The sequence below is a fragment of the Anas platyrhynchos genome, chromosome 2 (genome assembly GCF_047663525.1).
Source record: "Anas platyrhynchos isolate ZD024472 breed Pekin duck chromosome 2, IASCAAS_PekinDuck_T2T, whole genome shotgun sequence".
Classification (NCBI taxonomy): domain Eukaryota; kingdom Metazoa; phylum Chordata; class Aves; order Anseriformes; family Anatidae; genus Anas; species Anas platyrhynchos.
The window spans coordinates 104548371-104567831 of NC_092588.1; the positions used below are offsets into that span (position 1 = coordinate 104548371).

The 19461-nt window shown below is 39.2% G+C and overlaps 1 protein-coding gene across 9 annotated transcripts in view; it reads right to left on the minus strand.

The window, feature by feature from the left end:
- The window catches only part of EZH2 (enhancer of zeste 2 polycomb repressive complex 2 subunit), a 56833-nt gene that overhangs the window by 11404 nt on the left and 25968 nt on the right, over positions 1-19461 (minus strand). For 4 of the 9 annotated variants that reach the window (XM_027451305.3, XM_013091871.4, XM_038173542.2 and 1 more), the window contains 7 exons: positions 15335-15473; positions 12459-12602; positions 11803-11905; positions 11098-11261; positions 2051-2142; positions 792-1032; positions 235-404 (listed from right to left, as the gene is read on the minus strand). In XM_027451305.3, the coding sequence (XP_027307106.1) occupies positions 235-404; positions 792-1032; positions 2051-2142; positions 11098-11261; positions 11803-11905; positions 12459-12602; positions 15335-15473 (1053 nt within the window). The remainder of the gene's footprint in view (positions 1-234; positions 405-791; positions 1033-2050; positions 2143-11097; positions 11262-11802; positions 11906-12458; positions 12603-15334; positions 15474-19461) is intronic. The other 5 variants (XM_005011277.5, XM_072033315.1, XM_072033316.1 and 2 more) reach the window with 4 other exon arrangements.

Below are 19461 nucleotides of genomic sequence, written 5' to 3' on the forward strand. Positions count from 1 at the left end.
TTTATTATTTTTCTCCTTAAGAACAGATAGTCTGACTACAAGTTCCTGTAAATTTAATTTAAAAAAAGATTTAAAACTAACTTTTATATATAAGTGTCACATATTCTGTATCATAGCATTCTTAGGAAAAACAAGAAAATTAGTTAATTTTCTCTTTCAGCGCTAGTACTTCTGCACTTCAGTTTTTGAAAATAAAATACTATCATCCTTAGTAAGAGTTTCTCCCCTCCTTACCTGCCTGCATGTTTTGGTCCCAATCAGTCTAGCAATTGCACAGAAGTTGTCATAGTAGGTGCCAATAAGAACTCTAAACATTGAGGCTTCTGCACCACTCCATTCCACATTCTCTGGAGGTTCAATATTTGGCTTCATCTTTATTGGTGTTTGACACCTAGAATTTGCTTCTGTAATAAATAGTTATTGAAAGCATGGAACAATGTAAGGTTATATTTCAAATTTTTTCCACAGCCTTTACAAACATCAAATTATTAACCTATTCAACTGTAGTTAAAAGAGACTGCATTTTGGCTTGTTTCTTTTATTTAAGTACTATAACAAAACAGTAATTTTCACACAGCTCTTAGAGAAGTTTAAAATTAGGTAGCTACTCAAACTAGACATCTAACTTCTATACATAATTGAGACAATCTGTACATTTTGTTACAGGTTTCTACTAAACTGGTATTGTTTTTTCTCTGATTTCCATACATTTCAAATACATGGTTTCTAAGATTGCATGGCATAATCCGGATTCATGCTCTCAAGCACTGCAAATAATTAAAGAAGCTTACCAGAGGAACTAGATGTTTCATCTTTCTTTTCTTCTTCTTCTTTATCATTGTTTTCTCCTCCAGTTTCAGTTCCAGCTTCCCTGTCACTGTCTGTGTCTTTTGATTCCAATACATTTATTGTTGGTGTGCTGGGTCTGCTGGTGTTGTTTGGAAGTCTTCCCCTTCGGCGGCCACCTGGGCGCTTTGGTGGTGTCTTTATACGTTCAGCAGTCAGAGCAGCTGCAAACTCCTTTGCACCTTCCTAGACACAAAACACTATGCTTATCAGTAAAGAGTTTAAATGTGTTTTCACCTCTAGCCTGGGGTTGGCAGATAATAGATTCTACTTACATACTCTACAGGCTTGCGTTATTCTACATTGTTCTGTAACTTAATCACGCATACATAAATTCTAGTTAATTTACTCATGCCAATTATGCAAATTGTTTTTAATGTTTCTCTGTGTTCAAGTTTTCTATCATGAACATGAATACTTCTGATGCTACCATGAATAAATCTACATTTACAAAGTAATTATGTATTTCAACTCTACTTTCATTTTGGCTGCCAAGTAAAAAATAATTCAGTTGTAAGTTTCCATCTTCCTAGGTGTAAGAAGGAATGAGAATTTCCCACTGAGAATGGCCTTCAAAACAAGAACTTTTCTTGCCTAAACAATATACATTCTGCATTTTTCAAAATACAATCAGTGGCAATTTGCCTTCTAATGAAAATGGATATGAAAATAGTACACTTTCAGACTGGAAAATTAGATATGTAGTTTCTCACATTAAAAAAATTAGGGCAGGTATGAGAGAAATTTGAAATTATATTACTAACACTTTCCCCTTAATTTCTATCACAATTTTTCTTAAAAACTGTAATACTGTATATAACTCTCCTTCAGTAAACTAAATCTGTCCAATTTTCAGTTGATATGTAACTTATGAGAGCTAAGTCTATAACACCCAGTTCTTTAACTAAGTTAGACACAATGGCAGCAACATGACATTAGGAGGTAATGATCTTTTTTCCCTATAGCTATGTCAGAATACATCTAATAGAGTTAAAAGTTATTCATACTCAGACTTTCAATTGGTGATTAACACTCTCCTTTCACAAAAACTAAAGACAACAGATTTGACTCCAAGTGGCCCACAAACATAGGCATGCTTGTATACCTAGCATGTCCTAACACATACAGCAACACACAATAGCAGCTTGCTATTTTACAAGTATTTCTGCTTTGATGAATTCTAACAGTTTATTTGAAATCTTACCAGATGTTGATAACAGTGCGGTCCACAAGGCTTATTATCTAATGCTGTTTCTGTATTCTTTCTTTTGTAAGTATTAGGAGTTGCATGGAATGCTGTTGAATCAAAAAATAACATTTTTAAATCTTAAAAAAATGCATTAGGCGAACTTCAAATGCATTAGGCAAAACTTCAAACAATATTCAAAACACAAGGTTTATCTAGACTTCACCAAAAAAATGCATAAAACTGATAAAAACTAGAAAAACACAAAATATATTCCAGCTACTGACATTTGCTTACCACTTAATTACACACAGAAAGCAGATGGGTAAGTTTTGCATATGCCTGTTTATATCAGTGAAGGCAATCATCACCTTTGTTTCATGTGTCAAGGAAGACTTGCTCTATCTCCCTTTCCAACAAACAGAACAAACTTGATTACCAAGTTAAACAGAATTATTCAGGATTTCTCCATTTAAGTGTTCATCTCTCAAGCTGTAAGAACCATATTTTCCATTTCTATCTTGTCAAAAAAAAAATAGCCACACACTTTACAAATGTGACAGACCCACTTTTCATTCTGGTTAGTGAGAAGGACTTACAGGCATTTTTACTCTAGTAGTTACTAGCACCACAACTAAGCCAACAGGCAGTAAGAGTCCAGTTCCTCTAACCTAAATGCAAGGTAAAAATGAATTAACAGCACACAATCATTACAGATCAAAACAGCCACAGTCAAGTCTGCAACTTGCAGAGAACTATTTCTTGTATCCTGGTGGCATCTGTAGAGCACTCAAGTTGCAAAATGGTGACCCAGAAAGAAGCCAAACTGGGTATGCTGCAGATGCCACATTACCACCTTTACAACAGGATAACAAAGTTCCCTAGCCATTCCTTTGCTAGAGCTCATCTCTGCCAGCTCTTCCCTCACTTGATTAACAGCTTGCCAACAGAATGTTTCCAGAGAGACTGATTTTCCTGTTCTCACTGGAAGCATCAGGAACTCTTCAGTATCCCCTACTTAAGTAAAGTCTGGGAAACCTGTAGCCAAACTCACATACTTAAGTTCCCAAGTTCTATCTCTGTTGTTCACTGCTGTATTAGGAGCTTTTCAAAAATACTATCCTTAGTTTTCTGCAATTTTCTTTAAAAATAAATAAATAAATAAATAAATAATCCTCAAAGATTTTTTGTTTGTTTATTTTAATACACATAAATAGTTTAATACAGGAAATAGCTTTTTCCCCTAAACATGGTAACAATGACATATACAACTTCAAGGAACAAAAATGGAGAACGTACTTAAGTTTAAAAAACATATAGGACTCAAGAGACTCCTGTTTGAAAATACTGATTCCCGAGCACTGCAGAACATATGCTGCAGTTTTACCACACTTACAGTTAAGCAACTGTAAGGCACAGTTAAGTTTTTCATGACTTGGTGAATAAAGAGTGCTACTGTGTGAACTGAAAGAACAAATCTCTCCCCCACACCCATATTAATCCATAAGAAGGGCTCTTCTATATTAACAAAACTCACATCTTTCTTCAACAGATCACCACCATAGCTTTTCCTACTCATTGCTAGACTCTACATAAGGCTCCTCTCTATAATCCACTACGCTTCAAGTTTGAACATTTTAAATGCAGTTATTCCCCTGTTAAAAAAGAATATCTGTCAGCTGTTATGGACAGAGCTTGCATATGTCTTCACAGAAGGTTTTTACAATGAAATAATGTTTCAGTGATCTGGTTTGCAACACAGCTTCATAAGCACTTGATTTGGCACCTGCAGGGAAGGTGAGCTAATGAGTTAATGAGTGCTTCTTCAGGAAGCTCCTCTGGTGAAATCACTCCATCTTAAAACCATCACTGCATACTCCCCTCTTCCATGAGGGATGATGTGGTAAAAATTTCATTTTAAATTCTGTAATTTTATGCTTGTATTAATAACAAGAGTACATAGGGATTTCAGGGAAGCAATGTATTTTTCCAAAGCTGGGCTTAAAAAGGTATAAAAGGATACAAATATTTCACTAATTAAATATTGCATCTTTTTTTTCCACATATATTACATTTTATAAATTTGTAAAAATAAAAAAGCTTCAGTTTACCACTTTCTGACATATAGACATGTAAAAATTATTTACACACAAGTATATGGATGTAATTTATGCACATTGCTGCTACTAGCATTTCTTCCTCTCTTCCCCCACATTTCAGTTAAAATCTTTTATGTAGTATGTCACTTCTCATGCTTCATATATCCTTGAAGAGTTCATGTGTTCTGCAGCTAAAATAATTTAAATAAGAAACCATACAGTTTAATGCCAAGTTATTCCACCCTTTGCCAGCTTTTGAGAAATGAGATAACAGGAGCTTCTCAACAAAAAGTGGAAAGGAAAAGGCACATTTTTCAACAATGCATCTTTAAATTTGCATCGTATACCATTTTATTCATTCAAGCTTGACTGTTTTACTCTCTCTTCACACCACAAGGAAAATGATTTTGCAACAATGCAAAAGAACAGTAAAATATTTGCTATCCATGATCCATGTCAGACTGCTGCAACATGCAGAAATCAAAACTATTGTTTCTACATATGCCACTCGGCAATATAAGTATTTCTCTTCCAAGTTTGTGAGGTCCTAAAACAAGTTAAAACAAGTTCTTATTTATTAAAATTTTATTTTCCTCTTTTCCACTAGATAATAAAGAAACCCTTCTCATTTGTAAAATCAAATCCTTTGACTTTTTAAACCAACAAGACCAAAAATATGCTATACCTTAAAATTAATCTTAGAATTGTATCTTATATTCTGCTATTTCCAAAACACACAACACCATACACCATACAGTACTGACCACTATAAACAGAATCTACCACAATGGTTGCAAGGTATTTGTGAGACAAAAGAAAGGACCAGGACGAGATATAAAAATTTTTATAGCTGTATTCTGAATGTTGCAAACAACAATATATATTTTTTTCAAAACAGATAACTTTGTAGATTTTTCTAAGTAACTAAACTCAATTTCTTTAATAATTTCCTTAAATTAATTCTAAAATTGTTCCACTATGAATGTTTTCCATCTTTGCGATCCACAACAGGCTCAGTTCTCAACTTTTTCATGAAAGCACACAGGCAATAGCTTAACCTGAAATGTACATTTGCTTCACAGTCAAGCTATTTGGGAAATTCTCCCTACCTGATATTTTTCCTTCTTCTAAATTCTTTGTTAGTCCAGACACTTAGGCATAATTCCTTGCTGTCAGCAAATGAAGTCGGTACACAAGTTTTTTTCAGTAATGCCATCACCTGCACATAAAGGGATTGCCAGCTCATCAAGGGGACTAGACATATTAGAAATCTAATGATAAATTTTCCAATATTTAACTCAAACTTTCTACAATGAAGATTTGAAACTATATAAAATAAGGATAAACTTAACAAGGACAGACTCTAAGAATGGGAGTTATAAGATCAAAAACAGAACTAACAGAATTCCTGTACTTTTTATTTTTTAATTCTTTATGCCTTCTCCAGAGATTTCTGCTTACAAATTAGATCCCAGGAGTGAATCCAGTGTACTTAGACTAACAGTCTTAAAACTTCACAGAAAGTGAAGAGGTCATAGAAGTGAATTTTCTCAGTTCTTAACAGACAAATTCCTAGCTCTAGTCACACACAGACACAGGGGAAAAAAAAAAAAAACAAAAAAAAAACTTCTTCCTTTGCTGTCACTACAGAAAAAAGCAGAAGGAAGCAACGCATCCAAAGCAGTAACCAATCATTGCAGAGGTGGGATTTGGATTATGTCTTCAGGGAATGGTGACTGAAGCATCAGTTTACTACACCAGTATCCACTCTGGTTTGCTGCATAGCAAAATGGTCTCTTTGCAATGATAAACTAGCTTTTTTTTAAGAAGGTCAGCAACAATGAACATGCTGCATGAACTGTCATGAAAAGCATAATCATTACAGGTAACTTCACACTGTCTTGATGCACAGCGGTGTTCTGAATGCCTCCATACTGAAAACATTATTCTTCCTTCTGTTAAGGCCCTGAAAATCTGAAGAAATTTAAGTTCATCATAGGATAGCTCAGGTTGGAAGGGACCTTAAAAGATCCATCCACGAGATCAGGCTGCCCAAGGCCTCATTCAGCCTGGCCATAAACACCTCCAGGGATGGGGCACCCACAACCTCTCTGGGCAACCTGTTCCAGCACCTCACCACCCTCTCAGTGAAGAATTTCCTCCTAAACTCAAAACTAAATCTCCCCTCTTTCAGTTTAAAACCTTTCCCCCTCATCCTATCATTACCTGATTAAGCAAAAAGTTGTTTTCCATCTGTTTTATAAGCCCTCTTCAAGTACTGAAAAGCTGCAATGAGGTCTCCCTAGAGCCTTCTCTTCTCCAGGCAGAACATCCCCAGCTCTCTGTCTTTCTTCACAGAAGAGGTGTTCCAGCCCCCTGATCATCTTCATGTTTCTTCTCTGAAACTGCTTCTCTGAACCTGCTCTAACAGCTCCACATCTTCCCTTGTGCTGGGGGCCTCAGACCTGGACGCAGTACTCCAGGTGGGGCCTCACAAGGGCAGGCCACTCCTCTTTTGATGCAGCCCAGGACACAGTTGGCCTTCTGTGTTGAAACACACTGCTGTCTAACGCAGAGCCTTCTGTCCACCAGAACCCCCAAGTCCTTCTCTGAAGGGCTGCTCTCAATGAGTTCTTCTCCCAGTCTGTACTCATGTCTGGGATTGTCCTGACCCAGGTGCAGCACCTTGCACTTGGCCTTGTTGAACCTCATTAGGTTCACATAGGCCTGCTTTTCTAGCTTGTATAGGTCTCTTTCGATGGCATTCCTTCCTTCTGTTGTATCGATTATACCTTGGTGTCACCTGCGGACTTGCTGAGGGTACATTCGATCCTGCTGTCTATGTCATTGATAAAGATACTAAACAGTACCAGTCCCAAGACAGACTCCTGAAGGACACCACTCGTCACCAGCCTCCACTTGGACATACAGCCATTGACCACTGCTCTCTGGGTGTGACCTTCAAGCCAATTCCTTATCCACTGAAAGGTCCTCCACCCCTCAAATATGTGTCTCTCCAATCTGGAGATCAGGATGTCATGTGTGACCGTGTCAAAGGCCTTACAGAAGTCCAGGTAAATGCCATTGGTTGGTCTTCCCTTATCAACTGATGCAGTCACTCCATCACAGAAGGCCACCAGATTGGTCAGGCACAATTTGCCATTGGTGAAACCATGTCTGTCTCTGATCACCTCCTTACCCTGCATGTGCCTTAACGTTGCTTCCAGGATGATCTGTTCCATGATCTTGCCAGGCACAGAGGTGAGGCTCACCAGCCTGTAGCTCCCCAGGTCCTCCTTTTGACCCTTTTTTAAGATGAGGTATTGTTTTCATTTTTCCAGTCACAGGGGACTTCGCCTAACTGCCAGGACTTCTCAAATATGATGGAGACAGGATTGGCTACTACATCAGCCATTTCTCTCATGACCCTGGGATGCATGTCATCAGGCCCCGTGGACTTCTATCTATTCAGTTTCATCAAGTGGTCTCAAACCTGCTCTTCACTTACAGTGGGAGGGATTTTGCTCACCCAGCCATCACCAGGGACTGGGAAGCCTGACTGGCAGTGAATTCTGAGGCAAAGAAGTTGAGTACCTCAGCCTTCTCCATGTCTCTTATTATCAGTTCTCCCTTCTCATTTACTAGAGGGAATAAACTCTCCTTGGCCTTTCTTTTCTGACCAATGTGTCGTGCCTATAGAATCCTTTCTTGATAGTCTCTGCATCCCTTGCCAAGATTAGTTCTATCCGTGCCTTAGCTTTCTTAATCCCATCCCTGCATTTCTGGACTGCATCCCTGTACATCCAGACCACATGTCCCTGCTTCTGCCTGTGCATTTCCTTCTCACACCTGTTTGACCAGCAGGTTCTTGCTGAGCCATGCCCATTTCCTGCTTTCCCTTCTTCCTTTCTTATACATGGGGATGGAAAGGGATGGAAAGCTCTTGCACTCTAAGAAAAGCATCCTTAGAGGGTTCCAGGGGGATCTCGCCCACTATGTCTTTGAACAACTGCAAATTCGCTCTTCAGAAGTTCAGGGATTTGCGAAGCCCATATTCCTTGAGAACACAAACTTAACCAGGGCGTGATCACTGCAGCCCAGACTGCCTCTGATCTTGACCTCTCTAATGAGTTCATCTACACTGGTGAGCACCCAGTCCAGTAACACTTCTCCTCTAGTTGGTTTACCTAGTACCTGGACCAGGAAATTACCCACTACACACTCTGAAGTATGTCCATGTCTTTCGTGTACTAGGAGCCCAGAACTAGACACATTGCTCCAGGTGTGGTCTCACCAAGGGTGAGTAGAGGAGAAGGATCACCTTCCTTAACCTGCTGGCAACACTTTCTTTAATGCAGCCCAGGAGACCATTGTCTTTCTTTGTAGCAAAGGCACATTGCTGGCTCATGTTCAACTTGGTGTCCACCAGGACCCCCAGGGACTTTTCTATAAAGCTGCTTTCCAGCTGAGTAGCCCCAAGCAAATCCTGATGCATGGGTTTGCTCCTTACTGGGTGCAGGACTTTGCATTTCTTGTTGAAGCACACCCACTAGCCCACCTCTCCTTCAAAGCCTGTAAGGTCCCTCTGGATGGATGTGTGGGTCAACTACTCTTCCCAGCTTTGTGTTGTCCATGAACTTACTGAGAGTGCACTCTACCCCACTGTCCAGATCATTAACAAAGATGTTAACTAGGACTGGACCCAGTATTGACCCCTGGGGTACTCTGCTCTTTACTGGCCTCCAACTAGACTTTGCACCACTGACCACTACCCTCTGGGTCCCACCATTCAGCCATTTTTCAGTTCACCTCACTGTGTGCTCATCCAGCCCATACTTCAATAGCTTCTCTCTGAAGATCTTATGGGGGACAGTTTCAGAGGCCTTACTGAAGTCCAAATAGACAATATCCACTGCTCTCCCATCATCTACAAGGCCTGTCATTTTATCATAGAAACTTATCAGGTTGATCAAGCACAATGACTTCTTAGTAATCCATGCTGACAACTCCCAAGATGTTTTGTCCTTCATGTGCCTGGAAATACTTGCCAGGATCTTCCCAGGGATTGAGGTGAGTCTGACCTGGGTCAGCTCCCTGGGTCCTCCTTCTAGCAGTTCTTGAAAATAGGAGTGACACTTGCTTCTCTCCAGTCTCTGCACTTCTCCGAGTTGCCACAACTGATCAAAGATTGAGAGCCACCTTACAGCATTTGCCAGCTCACTCAGCATTCGCAGGTGTATCCCAGAAGGGATACAGACTTACGGTATGTAGGTTCGTTCAGTTCTACTTCTAACACTCTTCAAAAATGACTACGAAAGGCATATCTATATACAGGCAGGTCTACATGAACTATGTTAATCGTTGAGTATATGCATATTCTTAAAGAAGCCCACAACTTCAGTGGAAAACTCTTCCAAGTTTATAAAAGATACTGAGAAAAATAGCCAAAAAAACACTGCTGCAGAAATACCTAAAATCTTCTAGGGCACTACTGTAAAAAGTTTGTTCTCAAAATGTCTGAACAGTGTTTTCTTGTTGACTTAAAAACCAAAATGCTTTTGGAAAAGGAAAACTATACTAGCATTCAAACTCCCTGAGACTACTGACAGTGTCAGATCCTCTTAAAAGAAATTCCAGAATAATATATTTGCCAAGAAGTAGCATACAGCTTCACCTCCCTTGTCCTACAGACTACAGCTGCATGCAGAACACTTCTTGAAATGAGTCAGTCAGGCAACTAAGGCACATTTAAACAGTATCTATAGCTTCACAGGACACACAATGTTGAAGCTGGCTGGACAAGACAGCAGCTTTATCTCCAGAAACTTATTTTCTTAAACACTGAGAGGTAAGAGTTTCTCTGAATGTATTTTCAAGCAAGACCTGCCAAAAGAATACAGGGGAAAATGTGAAACTAACTGACCTAACTCCAAAAGCCACAACTGTCGATGAAACTAGAAGTTTCCCCACCACTCCCCATGTAAGAACAACACCATTTCCTCCTCAAACTATGAGGCAACTAAGGGATACTAAAAAGCACCAGCACTGTGTAAAGCCTTTTGGATGAAGTACAAATACAGGCAGAATGCATGCATGCTGGATGAGGAGCTGCTGACAAAGCATGAAGATTTCCAAATGAATATGCATTTATACTTGCAGTCTAACATACATATGAGCAGTTAAGTCAAAAGAGAAAAAGTATTTGAAATAAAGGACATCATAGTATTTAACTAAGGTCCAAACCACTTCGTATTTGACCATTAGGTTCCCCTTTACCTTTGACTACATTCTCAGAGAAATAATTGTCTCAATTAGCAGTTCTAAATTTCTCTTACTCTTCATATTTTGCAAACGGAAACTAATGTCATTGCTAACTGTCTTTTTGAATTCCCCAAAAGTGTGGGACAACACAAAAGGAATTCAGTGGAAAGGATATCACAGTTACTAAAATTCAGCTGTCTGAAACTATTCTTTTTCAAATCATCAGACAGGTGAAAGTGACCTAAGAGAATGATTAAGATAAGGCTGTTTGTGGATGGATATTCATTCTCCCTCCTGGAAGACAAAGCAAGTCTGTTGAATAACTGGATATTTTTATACAGAAACATATTCCATTATCAGTTTTTCTGCATAAACCGCAAAGGTGTAACACAGAAATAGTAGTGGGAAAAAGGGTAGTTCTCCTGAAGACCAGATAAATAGAAATAACATCACAGGCTGGTCTAAGCCTGCAATTCTACAAGCATTCCTAAATGCAAAAAGCATAACAAACCCCAAACAGGTGCATTCAATTTTCTGAGGTATAGTTTTCCCTACAAAATAGTGTCAACATGGACAAATTACTTCTGTAAACTTTAGTGATAATAATACTTTCATTTCTTTTTACTTCCTTCTGTATTGCATCTTATGTTAAGTTTTCTGACTTGCAAAAAGCAAGAGATACAAGCACAATACAATTGTACTTACGATGCAAGAAGCAATCATATTTAAAACAGCGCCTACAGAAGAGTGTGTGAAAAGAGTGTAAGCTTTGCTCCCTCTGAACAGATTTAGCGTTTGGTCCATCAATATTTGGTGTGCATTCAGGAGGAAGAGCTCCTGGAAGCTGCTGTTCAGTGAGTTCTTTGTATCTTAGGAGAAAGAAATACAAGTTATTTATTCAGTACAATGAAAAACAATTTTTTACAAGTACCACTCTGTTTCAGTGACAAAATTTTTATAAAAAATTGTAGGTAATGCATCAGCTAGAAAGGTTCATCAGCAAGTAATATGACAAGTTAGTTCTATACTCATTAACACAAGTACAAAATTGCTAGGAATGCATGCATTTACTTTGAAACTCACCTCTTCATATGTATTACTCACTAACACCAAAAAGGTGGCTTTTTTTTAAACAGCTTTTATTTACCACTTCAAGAAAATGGCATTAAGCACACACAAGCATCCACTTTTCAGTAGCTTGAAAGGAAAGCTAATAAACCTCTCTATTTTTTGACTCAATTGGAGAGAACAGCCAATTACCTTCAAATATCACTTGCACTAGAGTAACACAACAGCCACAGAACCTGGAAGCTAGGGGGACCATTCCTTATCAACAAATATTTAATGAAGTTGAAGAATCTTTGTTTCATAATTCAGCAAAGCAATATATACTAAGAAATATTTTCTTACTTCTCTTTCAGTTCTTCTGCTGTACCCTTGTCTGGAAACATTGAAGAAATGGCTTCAAATATCTTGTCAGAAGGAAACCTCCGAGGTGGATGACTTTCTTTCTCTGTCAAAGAAGCAAAATTTTGGAAAACAAACAAACAAAAATTATATTTCTATTCCTTTGCTACTTCAAGGAGGTGTTCAAAGAGGGACTTCGCCAAAATCCTAATAAAAAAAGAAACAAAGGTTTTTATTTCTAAATTACTGAGAATTTAAATTAAACTCCTTAAAGTGATCTTTCCTGCTGACAGAATTGTACTAATAAAATTTGGAGAAAACACTATTTCACCAGCAGATGGAGATGGCAATTCAGAACTGTCTACTTAAGAACAATATTATTTCATTTTCTGAGGCTTACCAAAGTTTTTATTAGACTGATTCCCAACTGATTTTTGAGCATTTGATTGTCTCAATTTGGAGAGAAACAAAAGTTGACAAAAGCATTTTTGTAGTATTCTCTGTAAATTTCTTGAACTAAATGGCAAAGGAAATGATGAAGAAAATGATGTTACTTTAGATCTGAAAACTATTAAGTTGAAGGGTTTGAACAAATTTACCAAGTGATTAAAGAAAAGTTTTTTTTGGTCTTAAATTTTAAAGTCTGCAGACAGACATACCCATCCTGTTACCTTCCCGATCTTTTTGCTTGTCATCTCTTTCATCAGGATTGTCATCTCCATCATCATCATCTTCATCATCACTATATTGACCAAGTGCATTGACCAGCTCAACAAATATTTCATCATTGATAAATCCACATTCTGAAATTCAGCAAAATTGGGAGTGAACAGAAAAGCACATGGTATATATGAAATATTTTTAATACTCCCTACATTTGAATTATGGCAAAAGCTGTAATTTATTAAAAACAAATTTGTATTTTTCCTTCTTCGTTTCAATGTATGAACTCAGAAGAATTAAAAATACTTGGTATTCATTTTTTAACCTGAGAACCGGGATGGGGAGAAAAATTTTTGAAAATTCTTTTCATCTCCCCATTCTTCATACTAGTAAACAAGAACATATCTCTCTTCCTTGATAGATTTTATTTTTTTCTTTTAAGAGTAGAGTTACTAGCTAGATTGTTTATTATTGTATATTATTTTATACCAGAATCCCAAGTCCAATGTGGTTGGGTTAAGCCAGCCTTATGCATGCAAAGCCAGCCAATTCATGCAAACAGACTATGAAACTATCCTTAGACAGGGAATCCCCAGAGAGACTTTCGGCTGGTAGTTTTTAGCATATATTTCCACTACTGTAGGTTCACCGGCAAGGAAATGTAAACAACAATTTCACAAGAAAACTCAAGGATACAATGCTATGTATTTGCTTTTCAGCTCAGATTCAGCTGTGAAACCCACAGGGCAGCACAGATGGACAAAAAGGCATTTTTTTGCAGAGAGGAAAACTGTAGTTAACATTGACATACTGCTGTTACTTCTCAAGAAATAACTGAAGCATGTGGCTGAACTGTAACTGTAGTGCTTTCACCCTACTTCTGAACTCGAACGGGTATGGATGTCACAATGTAACTTGAACGAAGCTCATAGATTTATTAATACACAGATAATTGAAAGAGCCAGGCATTTGGATGTTTTAAACAGAACTCTCAACATACCCACGTAGATTAGTAAGAATTTCTCTCCCAAAAGTGCAACTACAAAACTATTTTATAATTATGGCTCATTTTATATATATATATAAAAGTATGTATATATATATATATATATATATATATACTTATATATATATAAGTAAAAGGAAATGCCTCTGGATTACAGATTTCCATAGCATTTAAATTTCATTATAGCCACACAAAAAAACAGTTACTGGAAAAATAAAAAGAACTCTTTTGACTTTTGCTATACAGGTACAAAGGACCTGAATAATTGCCATCATGAACATGGGACTCGAGGCAGTGAAAGAAGATTATTTTTAAAGCTGGACTCAATAATAAATTAAATAATAAATTAAAAATAATAAATTAAATCAGTAATACATTTATTAGTAATGCCAACATTTTGACCTAATCAGTTCTCTGACAAGAGCGTCAACAACAATCAGTAAATTTGTATAATTATCCAAAGGCAAAAAACAGTAATGTTCTTTCAAGAAATATAGAGGCACCATGTGTCCTGAGGACATTAACAAGATTGATGTAGGACTGAGTAACATTTACTATTGAATCACAGGCTTAACTTTCATGAGTGACACAAAATGTACTCAGAAATGTAGTTTTCCTCCTTAGTCACTCCTGCATTAACAGGAATGTAAAAGTAGCACTGCAAGAAATGATTCTGCTTGGGACAGAGTGGGCAAGGAGCAGAACAGGACAAATGTTTTTGTGAAAGTGAAGCAGATTAGTCAGAGAAACTTTTACAACTATAAAATTAGGCTTGTATAAGCCATTCTGAGTACACAGAATGATACACAGAGCAAGCAGATCTACTGATTCAAGAAAAAAACTATACATGTGAATACATATACATACTGTAGATAGTTACATATACACTGACTGGAAGAAGGGAAATAGCTCCCATTTTTAAAAACAGAAAAAAAGAAGACCCAAGGAACTACAGGCCAGTCAGTCTCATCTCTGCCTGGAAAGATCACGAAGCAGATCCTCCTGGAAACTATGTTAAGGCACATGGAAAATGATGTGATTGGTGACAGCCAGCTTGGCTTTACTAAGGGCAAATCAGTGACCTTCTACAACAGGGTTACAGCATTGGTGGGTAGTGGAAGAGCAACTGATGTCATTTACCTGGACTCGTGCAAAGCATTTGACACTTGTCCCTGTTCCCCCTCCCATCCCTGGAAGTGTTTAAGGCCAGGCTGGATCGGGCTTTAAGAAACCTGGTCTAGTGGAAGGTGTCCCTGCCCATAGCAGGGGGGTTGGAGTTAGATGGGTCTCTACAGTCCCTTCCAACCCAAGCCATTCTATGATTCTCTGATACAGTGTACCAAGAGAAGAATACAGCATTACACACAGTCTTTACAGTCTGATTTATAGAACCAATGCTTTTAAATAGCAAATAATTTGTGATAACTAATGAAAAATTATTTACGCCTTGCAGGTAAGGGAAGAAAATCAAAACCCACAAAAGGTTGTTCTACGGAATGTCATTTGTAAGTGTTGTTATAATCAGAGTTTTACATGCATCTCCTGCTACTTTCTGCTAAGCACTACACACATCTAGATGTTACACTATTACAAAGCTCTGAACCCTGAACACCAAAAACTTCTCCATGTTACACTTAGGCATTATGATGAATCACTTGGGGAAAAAAAAGCATTTAATTTCTCCATACTTGAATACTTTGTAGCCTTATGAAAATGAAAGTCATTATATTTATATAAGGATTTCTATTACACCCAACATCTACACAGCATAGGCATTCTAGAGATACTATTGTAACAATCAAGTATCAGGCCTTAACAAATAAAACCGACAGAAATTATTTATGTAAAAAGAAGTGATTAGTATACCTGAGTGTTTGGGCTCACCTCTGTCTCCATGTACTTTCCCATCATAATTCTTGATAAGCTCTTCAATAAAGGTACCATCCTGGTCAAGCACTTCATCTCCCATATACGGAATGTTATGTAAAACAGTTTCATCCTCTACCTAGTAAAATTGTTTGATCAGAATCATTGTTAAATTGCATGTTCAGTTGGCCATATCACCACTGCTGTTTATATAATCTACAACTGTTTAGGTAACAGTTAAATTGGCTTCACCACTTAACATATTCACAGTTAACTAAAAACAAAACCCTCATCTTTATTCAACAACTTTTTGCACTAGTCTTGAAAGGCTTAAGTTTCTGACACTAACTCCTACCATTGAGGTCAGCAGTGTATTGCAACAGAACTCCTACTACAGAAGCACAATGAGCTACCTAGCTTTGGGAAGATCGCACTGATAAATTCACTCTCTCTTCCTTGCTTCTCTCAGTAATATGTGATAGAAATCATCCTTTCATTCCTTTGCTAGAGACAAGAAAACATGATACAGAAAGACTCTAAATTCAAGTTGTCTAAACAGATAGCACAGAAATATGCCTCACACTATTTAATCCAAATGCCATTCTCAGTTTTGTTTTGTCTATATCCAGACTTAACCACATTAATAACTCAAAGTTTTATCAGTAGAATTTACAGACCTTGATACTCAGCTGTGTTTTCCAGCATTTCAAAAGAGCCTTCTATTGTTAGGAAAACAGACAATGCAACGTTTCCTGCTGATTATCATTCTGCAGCAGTGCAAATACCCAAATACTGACAAATTGAAATGAATAGAAAAAATTGTGGAAGGACTCTGTACTTATACTGATAAAACTGGTTATTTAAATTGCTTTGCTGTGATTATCATCATAACCATTTCAGCAAAAGCCATTGTATACAAGATGCTGTGACAAAGATTTGTAATAAGCTAAGCCTTTCAAGTAAGTCAAACACCTTTATCAGAAATCTAACATTACAGCTTGCATATACAGTAAGGCTAATTAGAAAAAAAGTCTAAACTCCAGTTGCTATATAAAATCACCATTACATTGGGAGACTACTTCAGGACTGAGATCTCTTTAGTATGTAAGAATTATTATTCTGCTACAGGTATGTTGGTCACCTGTCTTACATAAGGACAGTCACATCCCTCAGAAAATATTTCTCATTATATTAAATACAGTGCACCTAAGAAAAGGCTACAGATGATAATAGCAGATGACTCTCATCTGAGAGAGAAGTACAGAGGCATCCATCTGCTAACCTGACCTACTCTTGAGGAGTCTGCTGCTTACCAGGGGCTCATATCAGGGATGTCACCAAGAGGCTGCCAAGCCTTGGATGCTAACTACCATTATTCATTGTTGCTGTTTCACATGAGCATCAGTGATGCAGCCAGGAGCTGCGTGAGGAGTGTTAAGAGGAATTACAGAGCCCTGAGAGCAGCAGTGAAGGACTCAGGAGCTCAGGTAGTTTTTTCATCAGTCCTCCCAGTCAGAGAGAAGTGGTTTGAAAGGGCCAATTGAATCTGTCAAATCAACAGATGGTTACAGGACTGGTGCCAAAACTGGGGGAGCATGGGACTGGCTTTGAGAAACCTGGTCTGCTGGGGGCTAATGGGGTCCACCTGTCAGAGACGGGGAAGAGCATTTGTGGCGTGAGGTTTGCCAAGCTGGTGAAGAGGGCTAAAACTAAAGTTGCCAGGGGAGGGGAACCTCAGCCCATCCCACTCCTCCCAGTCTGATGTTGGTGTCAATAATAGATGTCCAGAGCCTGCACGGCCATGACCTCATTGGCAATATGAGGATGTGGCAGGATGGCTGTGAAGGATATAGGCTCTTTAGGAAGGACAGACATGGGAAACAAGGAGTGGGCACCACACTACGTCAGTGAGCAGCTGGAGTGCAAGGAGCTCTGCCTGGGGACAGATGAGGAGCAGACAGAGCTTGTGGGGCAGGATTAGGGGAAGGCAGGGACAAAATAGTGGGGGTCTGCTGCAAGCCACCAGATCAGGAAGAACAAGCAGATGAAGCCCTCTCTAGACAAGATAGAAGCAGCCTCACATTTGCAAGCCCCGGTTCTTATGGGGTACTTCAACCACCCCACTATCTGTTAGAGGGACAGCACAACAGGGCACAGGCAATCCAGGAAGTTCCTGGAACACATGAATGACAAATTCCTTCTCCAAGTGACAGAGGAAGCAAGGAGGAGAGGCGCTGTGCCAGACCTCATTCTCACCAACATGGATGGGCTGGTGGGAAACATGAAGGTCAAGGGCAGCTGTAGCTACTGTGACCATGAAATGGTGCACTTTTGCATTCAAAGGACTGTGAGGATGGAGCACAGCAAGCTCATTAGCCTGGACCTTTTGAGAGCAGACTTTGACCTCTTCAGGGGTCTGCTTGGTAGAATGCCATGCAACAAAGCCCTGAAGGGAAGAGGAGCCCAAGAAAGCTGGTTAATACTCAAGGATCACCTCTGCAAAACTCAGGAGTGATGCATCCCAGCAAAGAGGAAGTCGGGCAAAAACACCAGGAGGCCTACATAGATGAACAGAGCTCCTGGCCAAACTCAAGCAGAAAAAGGGTCCTACAGAGAATGGAAGCAAGGACAGGTAGCCTGGCAGGGATACAGACACATTTTCTGAGCAGCCACGGATCAGGTTAATATCAAAACCCTTTTAAAATTAAATTTGGCCAGGGACGTCAAGGGTAACAAGGAAGACTTCTATTGGTATGTCAGTGATAAAAGGAAGACTAGGAAAATTGCGGGCCCCCTCCAGAAGGAAACATAAGACCTGGTTACCTAGAATATGGAGAAGGCTGGAGCTCTCAATGACTTTTTTTTTTTTTTGCCTCAGACTTCACCCACAAGAACTCTAGCCACACAGCCCAAGTCCCAGAAAGCAAAGGCAGGGACAGGGAGAATTGTGAACTGCCTGCTGTAAGAGAAGACTATGTTCAAGACAATTTAAGGAATGTAAAAGTACAAAAGTTCATGGGACCTGATGAGATGCATCCAAAGGCCCTGAAGAAACTGCCAGATGTAGCTGCTAAGCCACTGTCCATCCTATTTGAGGAGTCATGGCAGCACAGTGAAATTCCCAGTGACTGAGAATGGGAAACATAACCCCTTTTAAAAAGGGAGGGGAGGAGAAGACACGGGGAGCTACAGGACAATCAGTCTCACCTCTGTGCCTGGAAAGATCATGGAGCAGTTCCTCCAGGAAGCTACACTAAGGACCATGAACAATGAAGTGGTTGGTGACAACCAGCATGGCTTCACAAAGGGCAAACCATGCCTGATAAACTTGGTGGCCTTCTACAATGGGGCTACAGCATGAATGGACAGGGAATGAGCAACTGACATCTACCTGGACTTGTGCAAAGCATTTGACACTGTCCCCCATGATATCCTTGTCTCTAAATTGGAGAGACATGGATTTTATGGACAGACAACGCAGTGGGTAATGAATTGGCTGGATGGTTGCAATTAAAATAGTCAATGTTCAAGTGGAGATCAGTGCTTAGTGTTGTTCCTCAGAGGGTCAGTATTAGGACCACCACTGTTTAACATCTTTGCTGGCAACACAGACAGTGGATTCATGTTCACCCTCAGCAAGTCTGCCAGCAACACCAAGCTGCATGCTGCAGTTGTCACACTAGAGGGAAGGGATGCCATCCAGAGGGACCTGGACAGCCTCAAGAGGTGGGCCTGTATAAACCTCATGAAATTCAACAAGACCAAGTACAGAGTCCTGCATCTGGGCTAGGGCAATCCCAAGCGCAAATATAGGCTGGGTGGAAAATGGATTGAGAATGGCCCTGGGGAGAAGGACTTTGGGGTGTTGGTTGACAAAATGTTCAACATGAGCCAGAAATGTGTACTTCCAGCCCAGAAAGCCAACTGGGCCCTGGGCTGCATCAAAAGATGGATGAGCAGAAGGTTAAGGGAGGTGATTCTCCCTCTCTACTCTGCTCCTGTGAAACCACACCTGAAATACTATGTTCAGCTCTGGGGCCCCCAGCACAAGAAAGACATGGACCTATTAGAACAAGTCCAGAGAAGGGTCATGAGGATGATCAGAGGGCTGGAGCACCTCTTCTTCC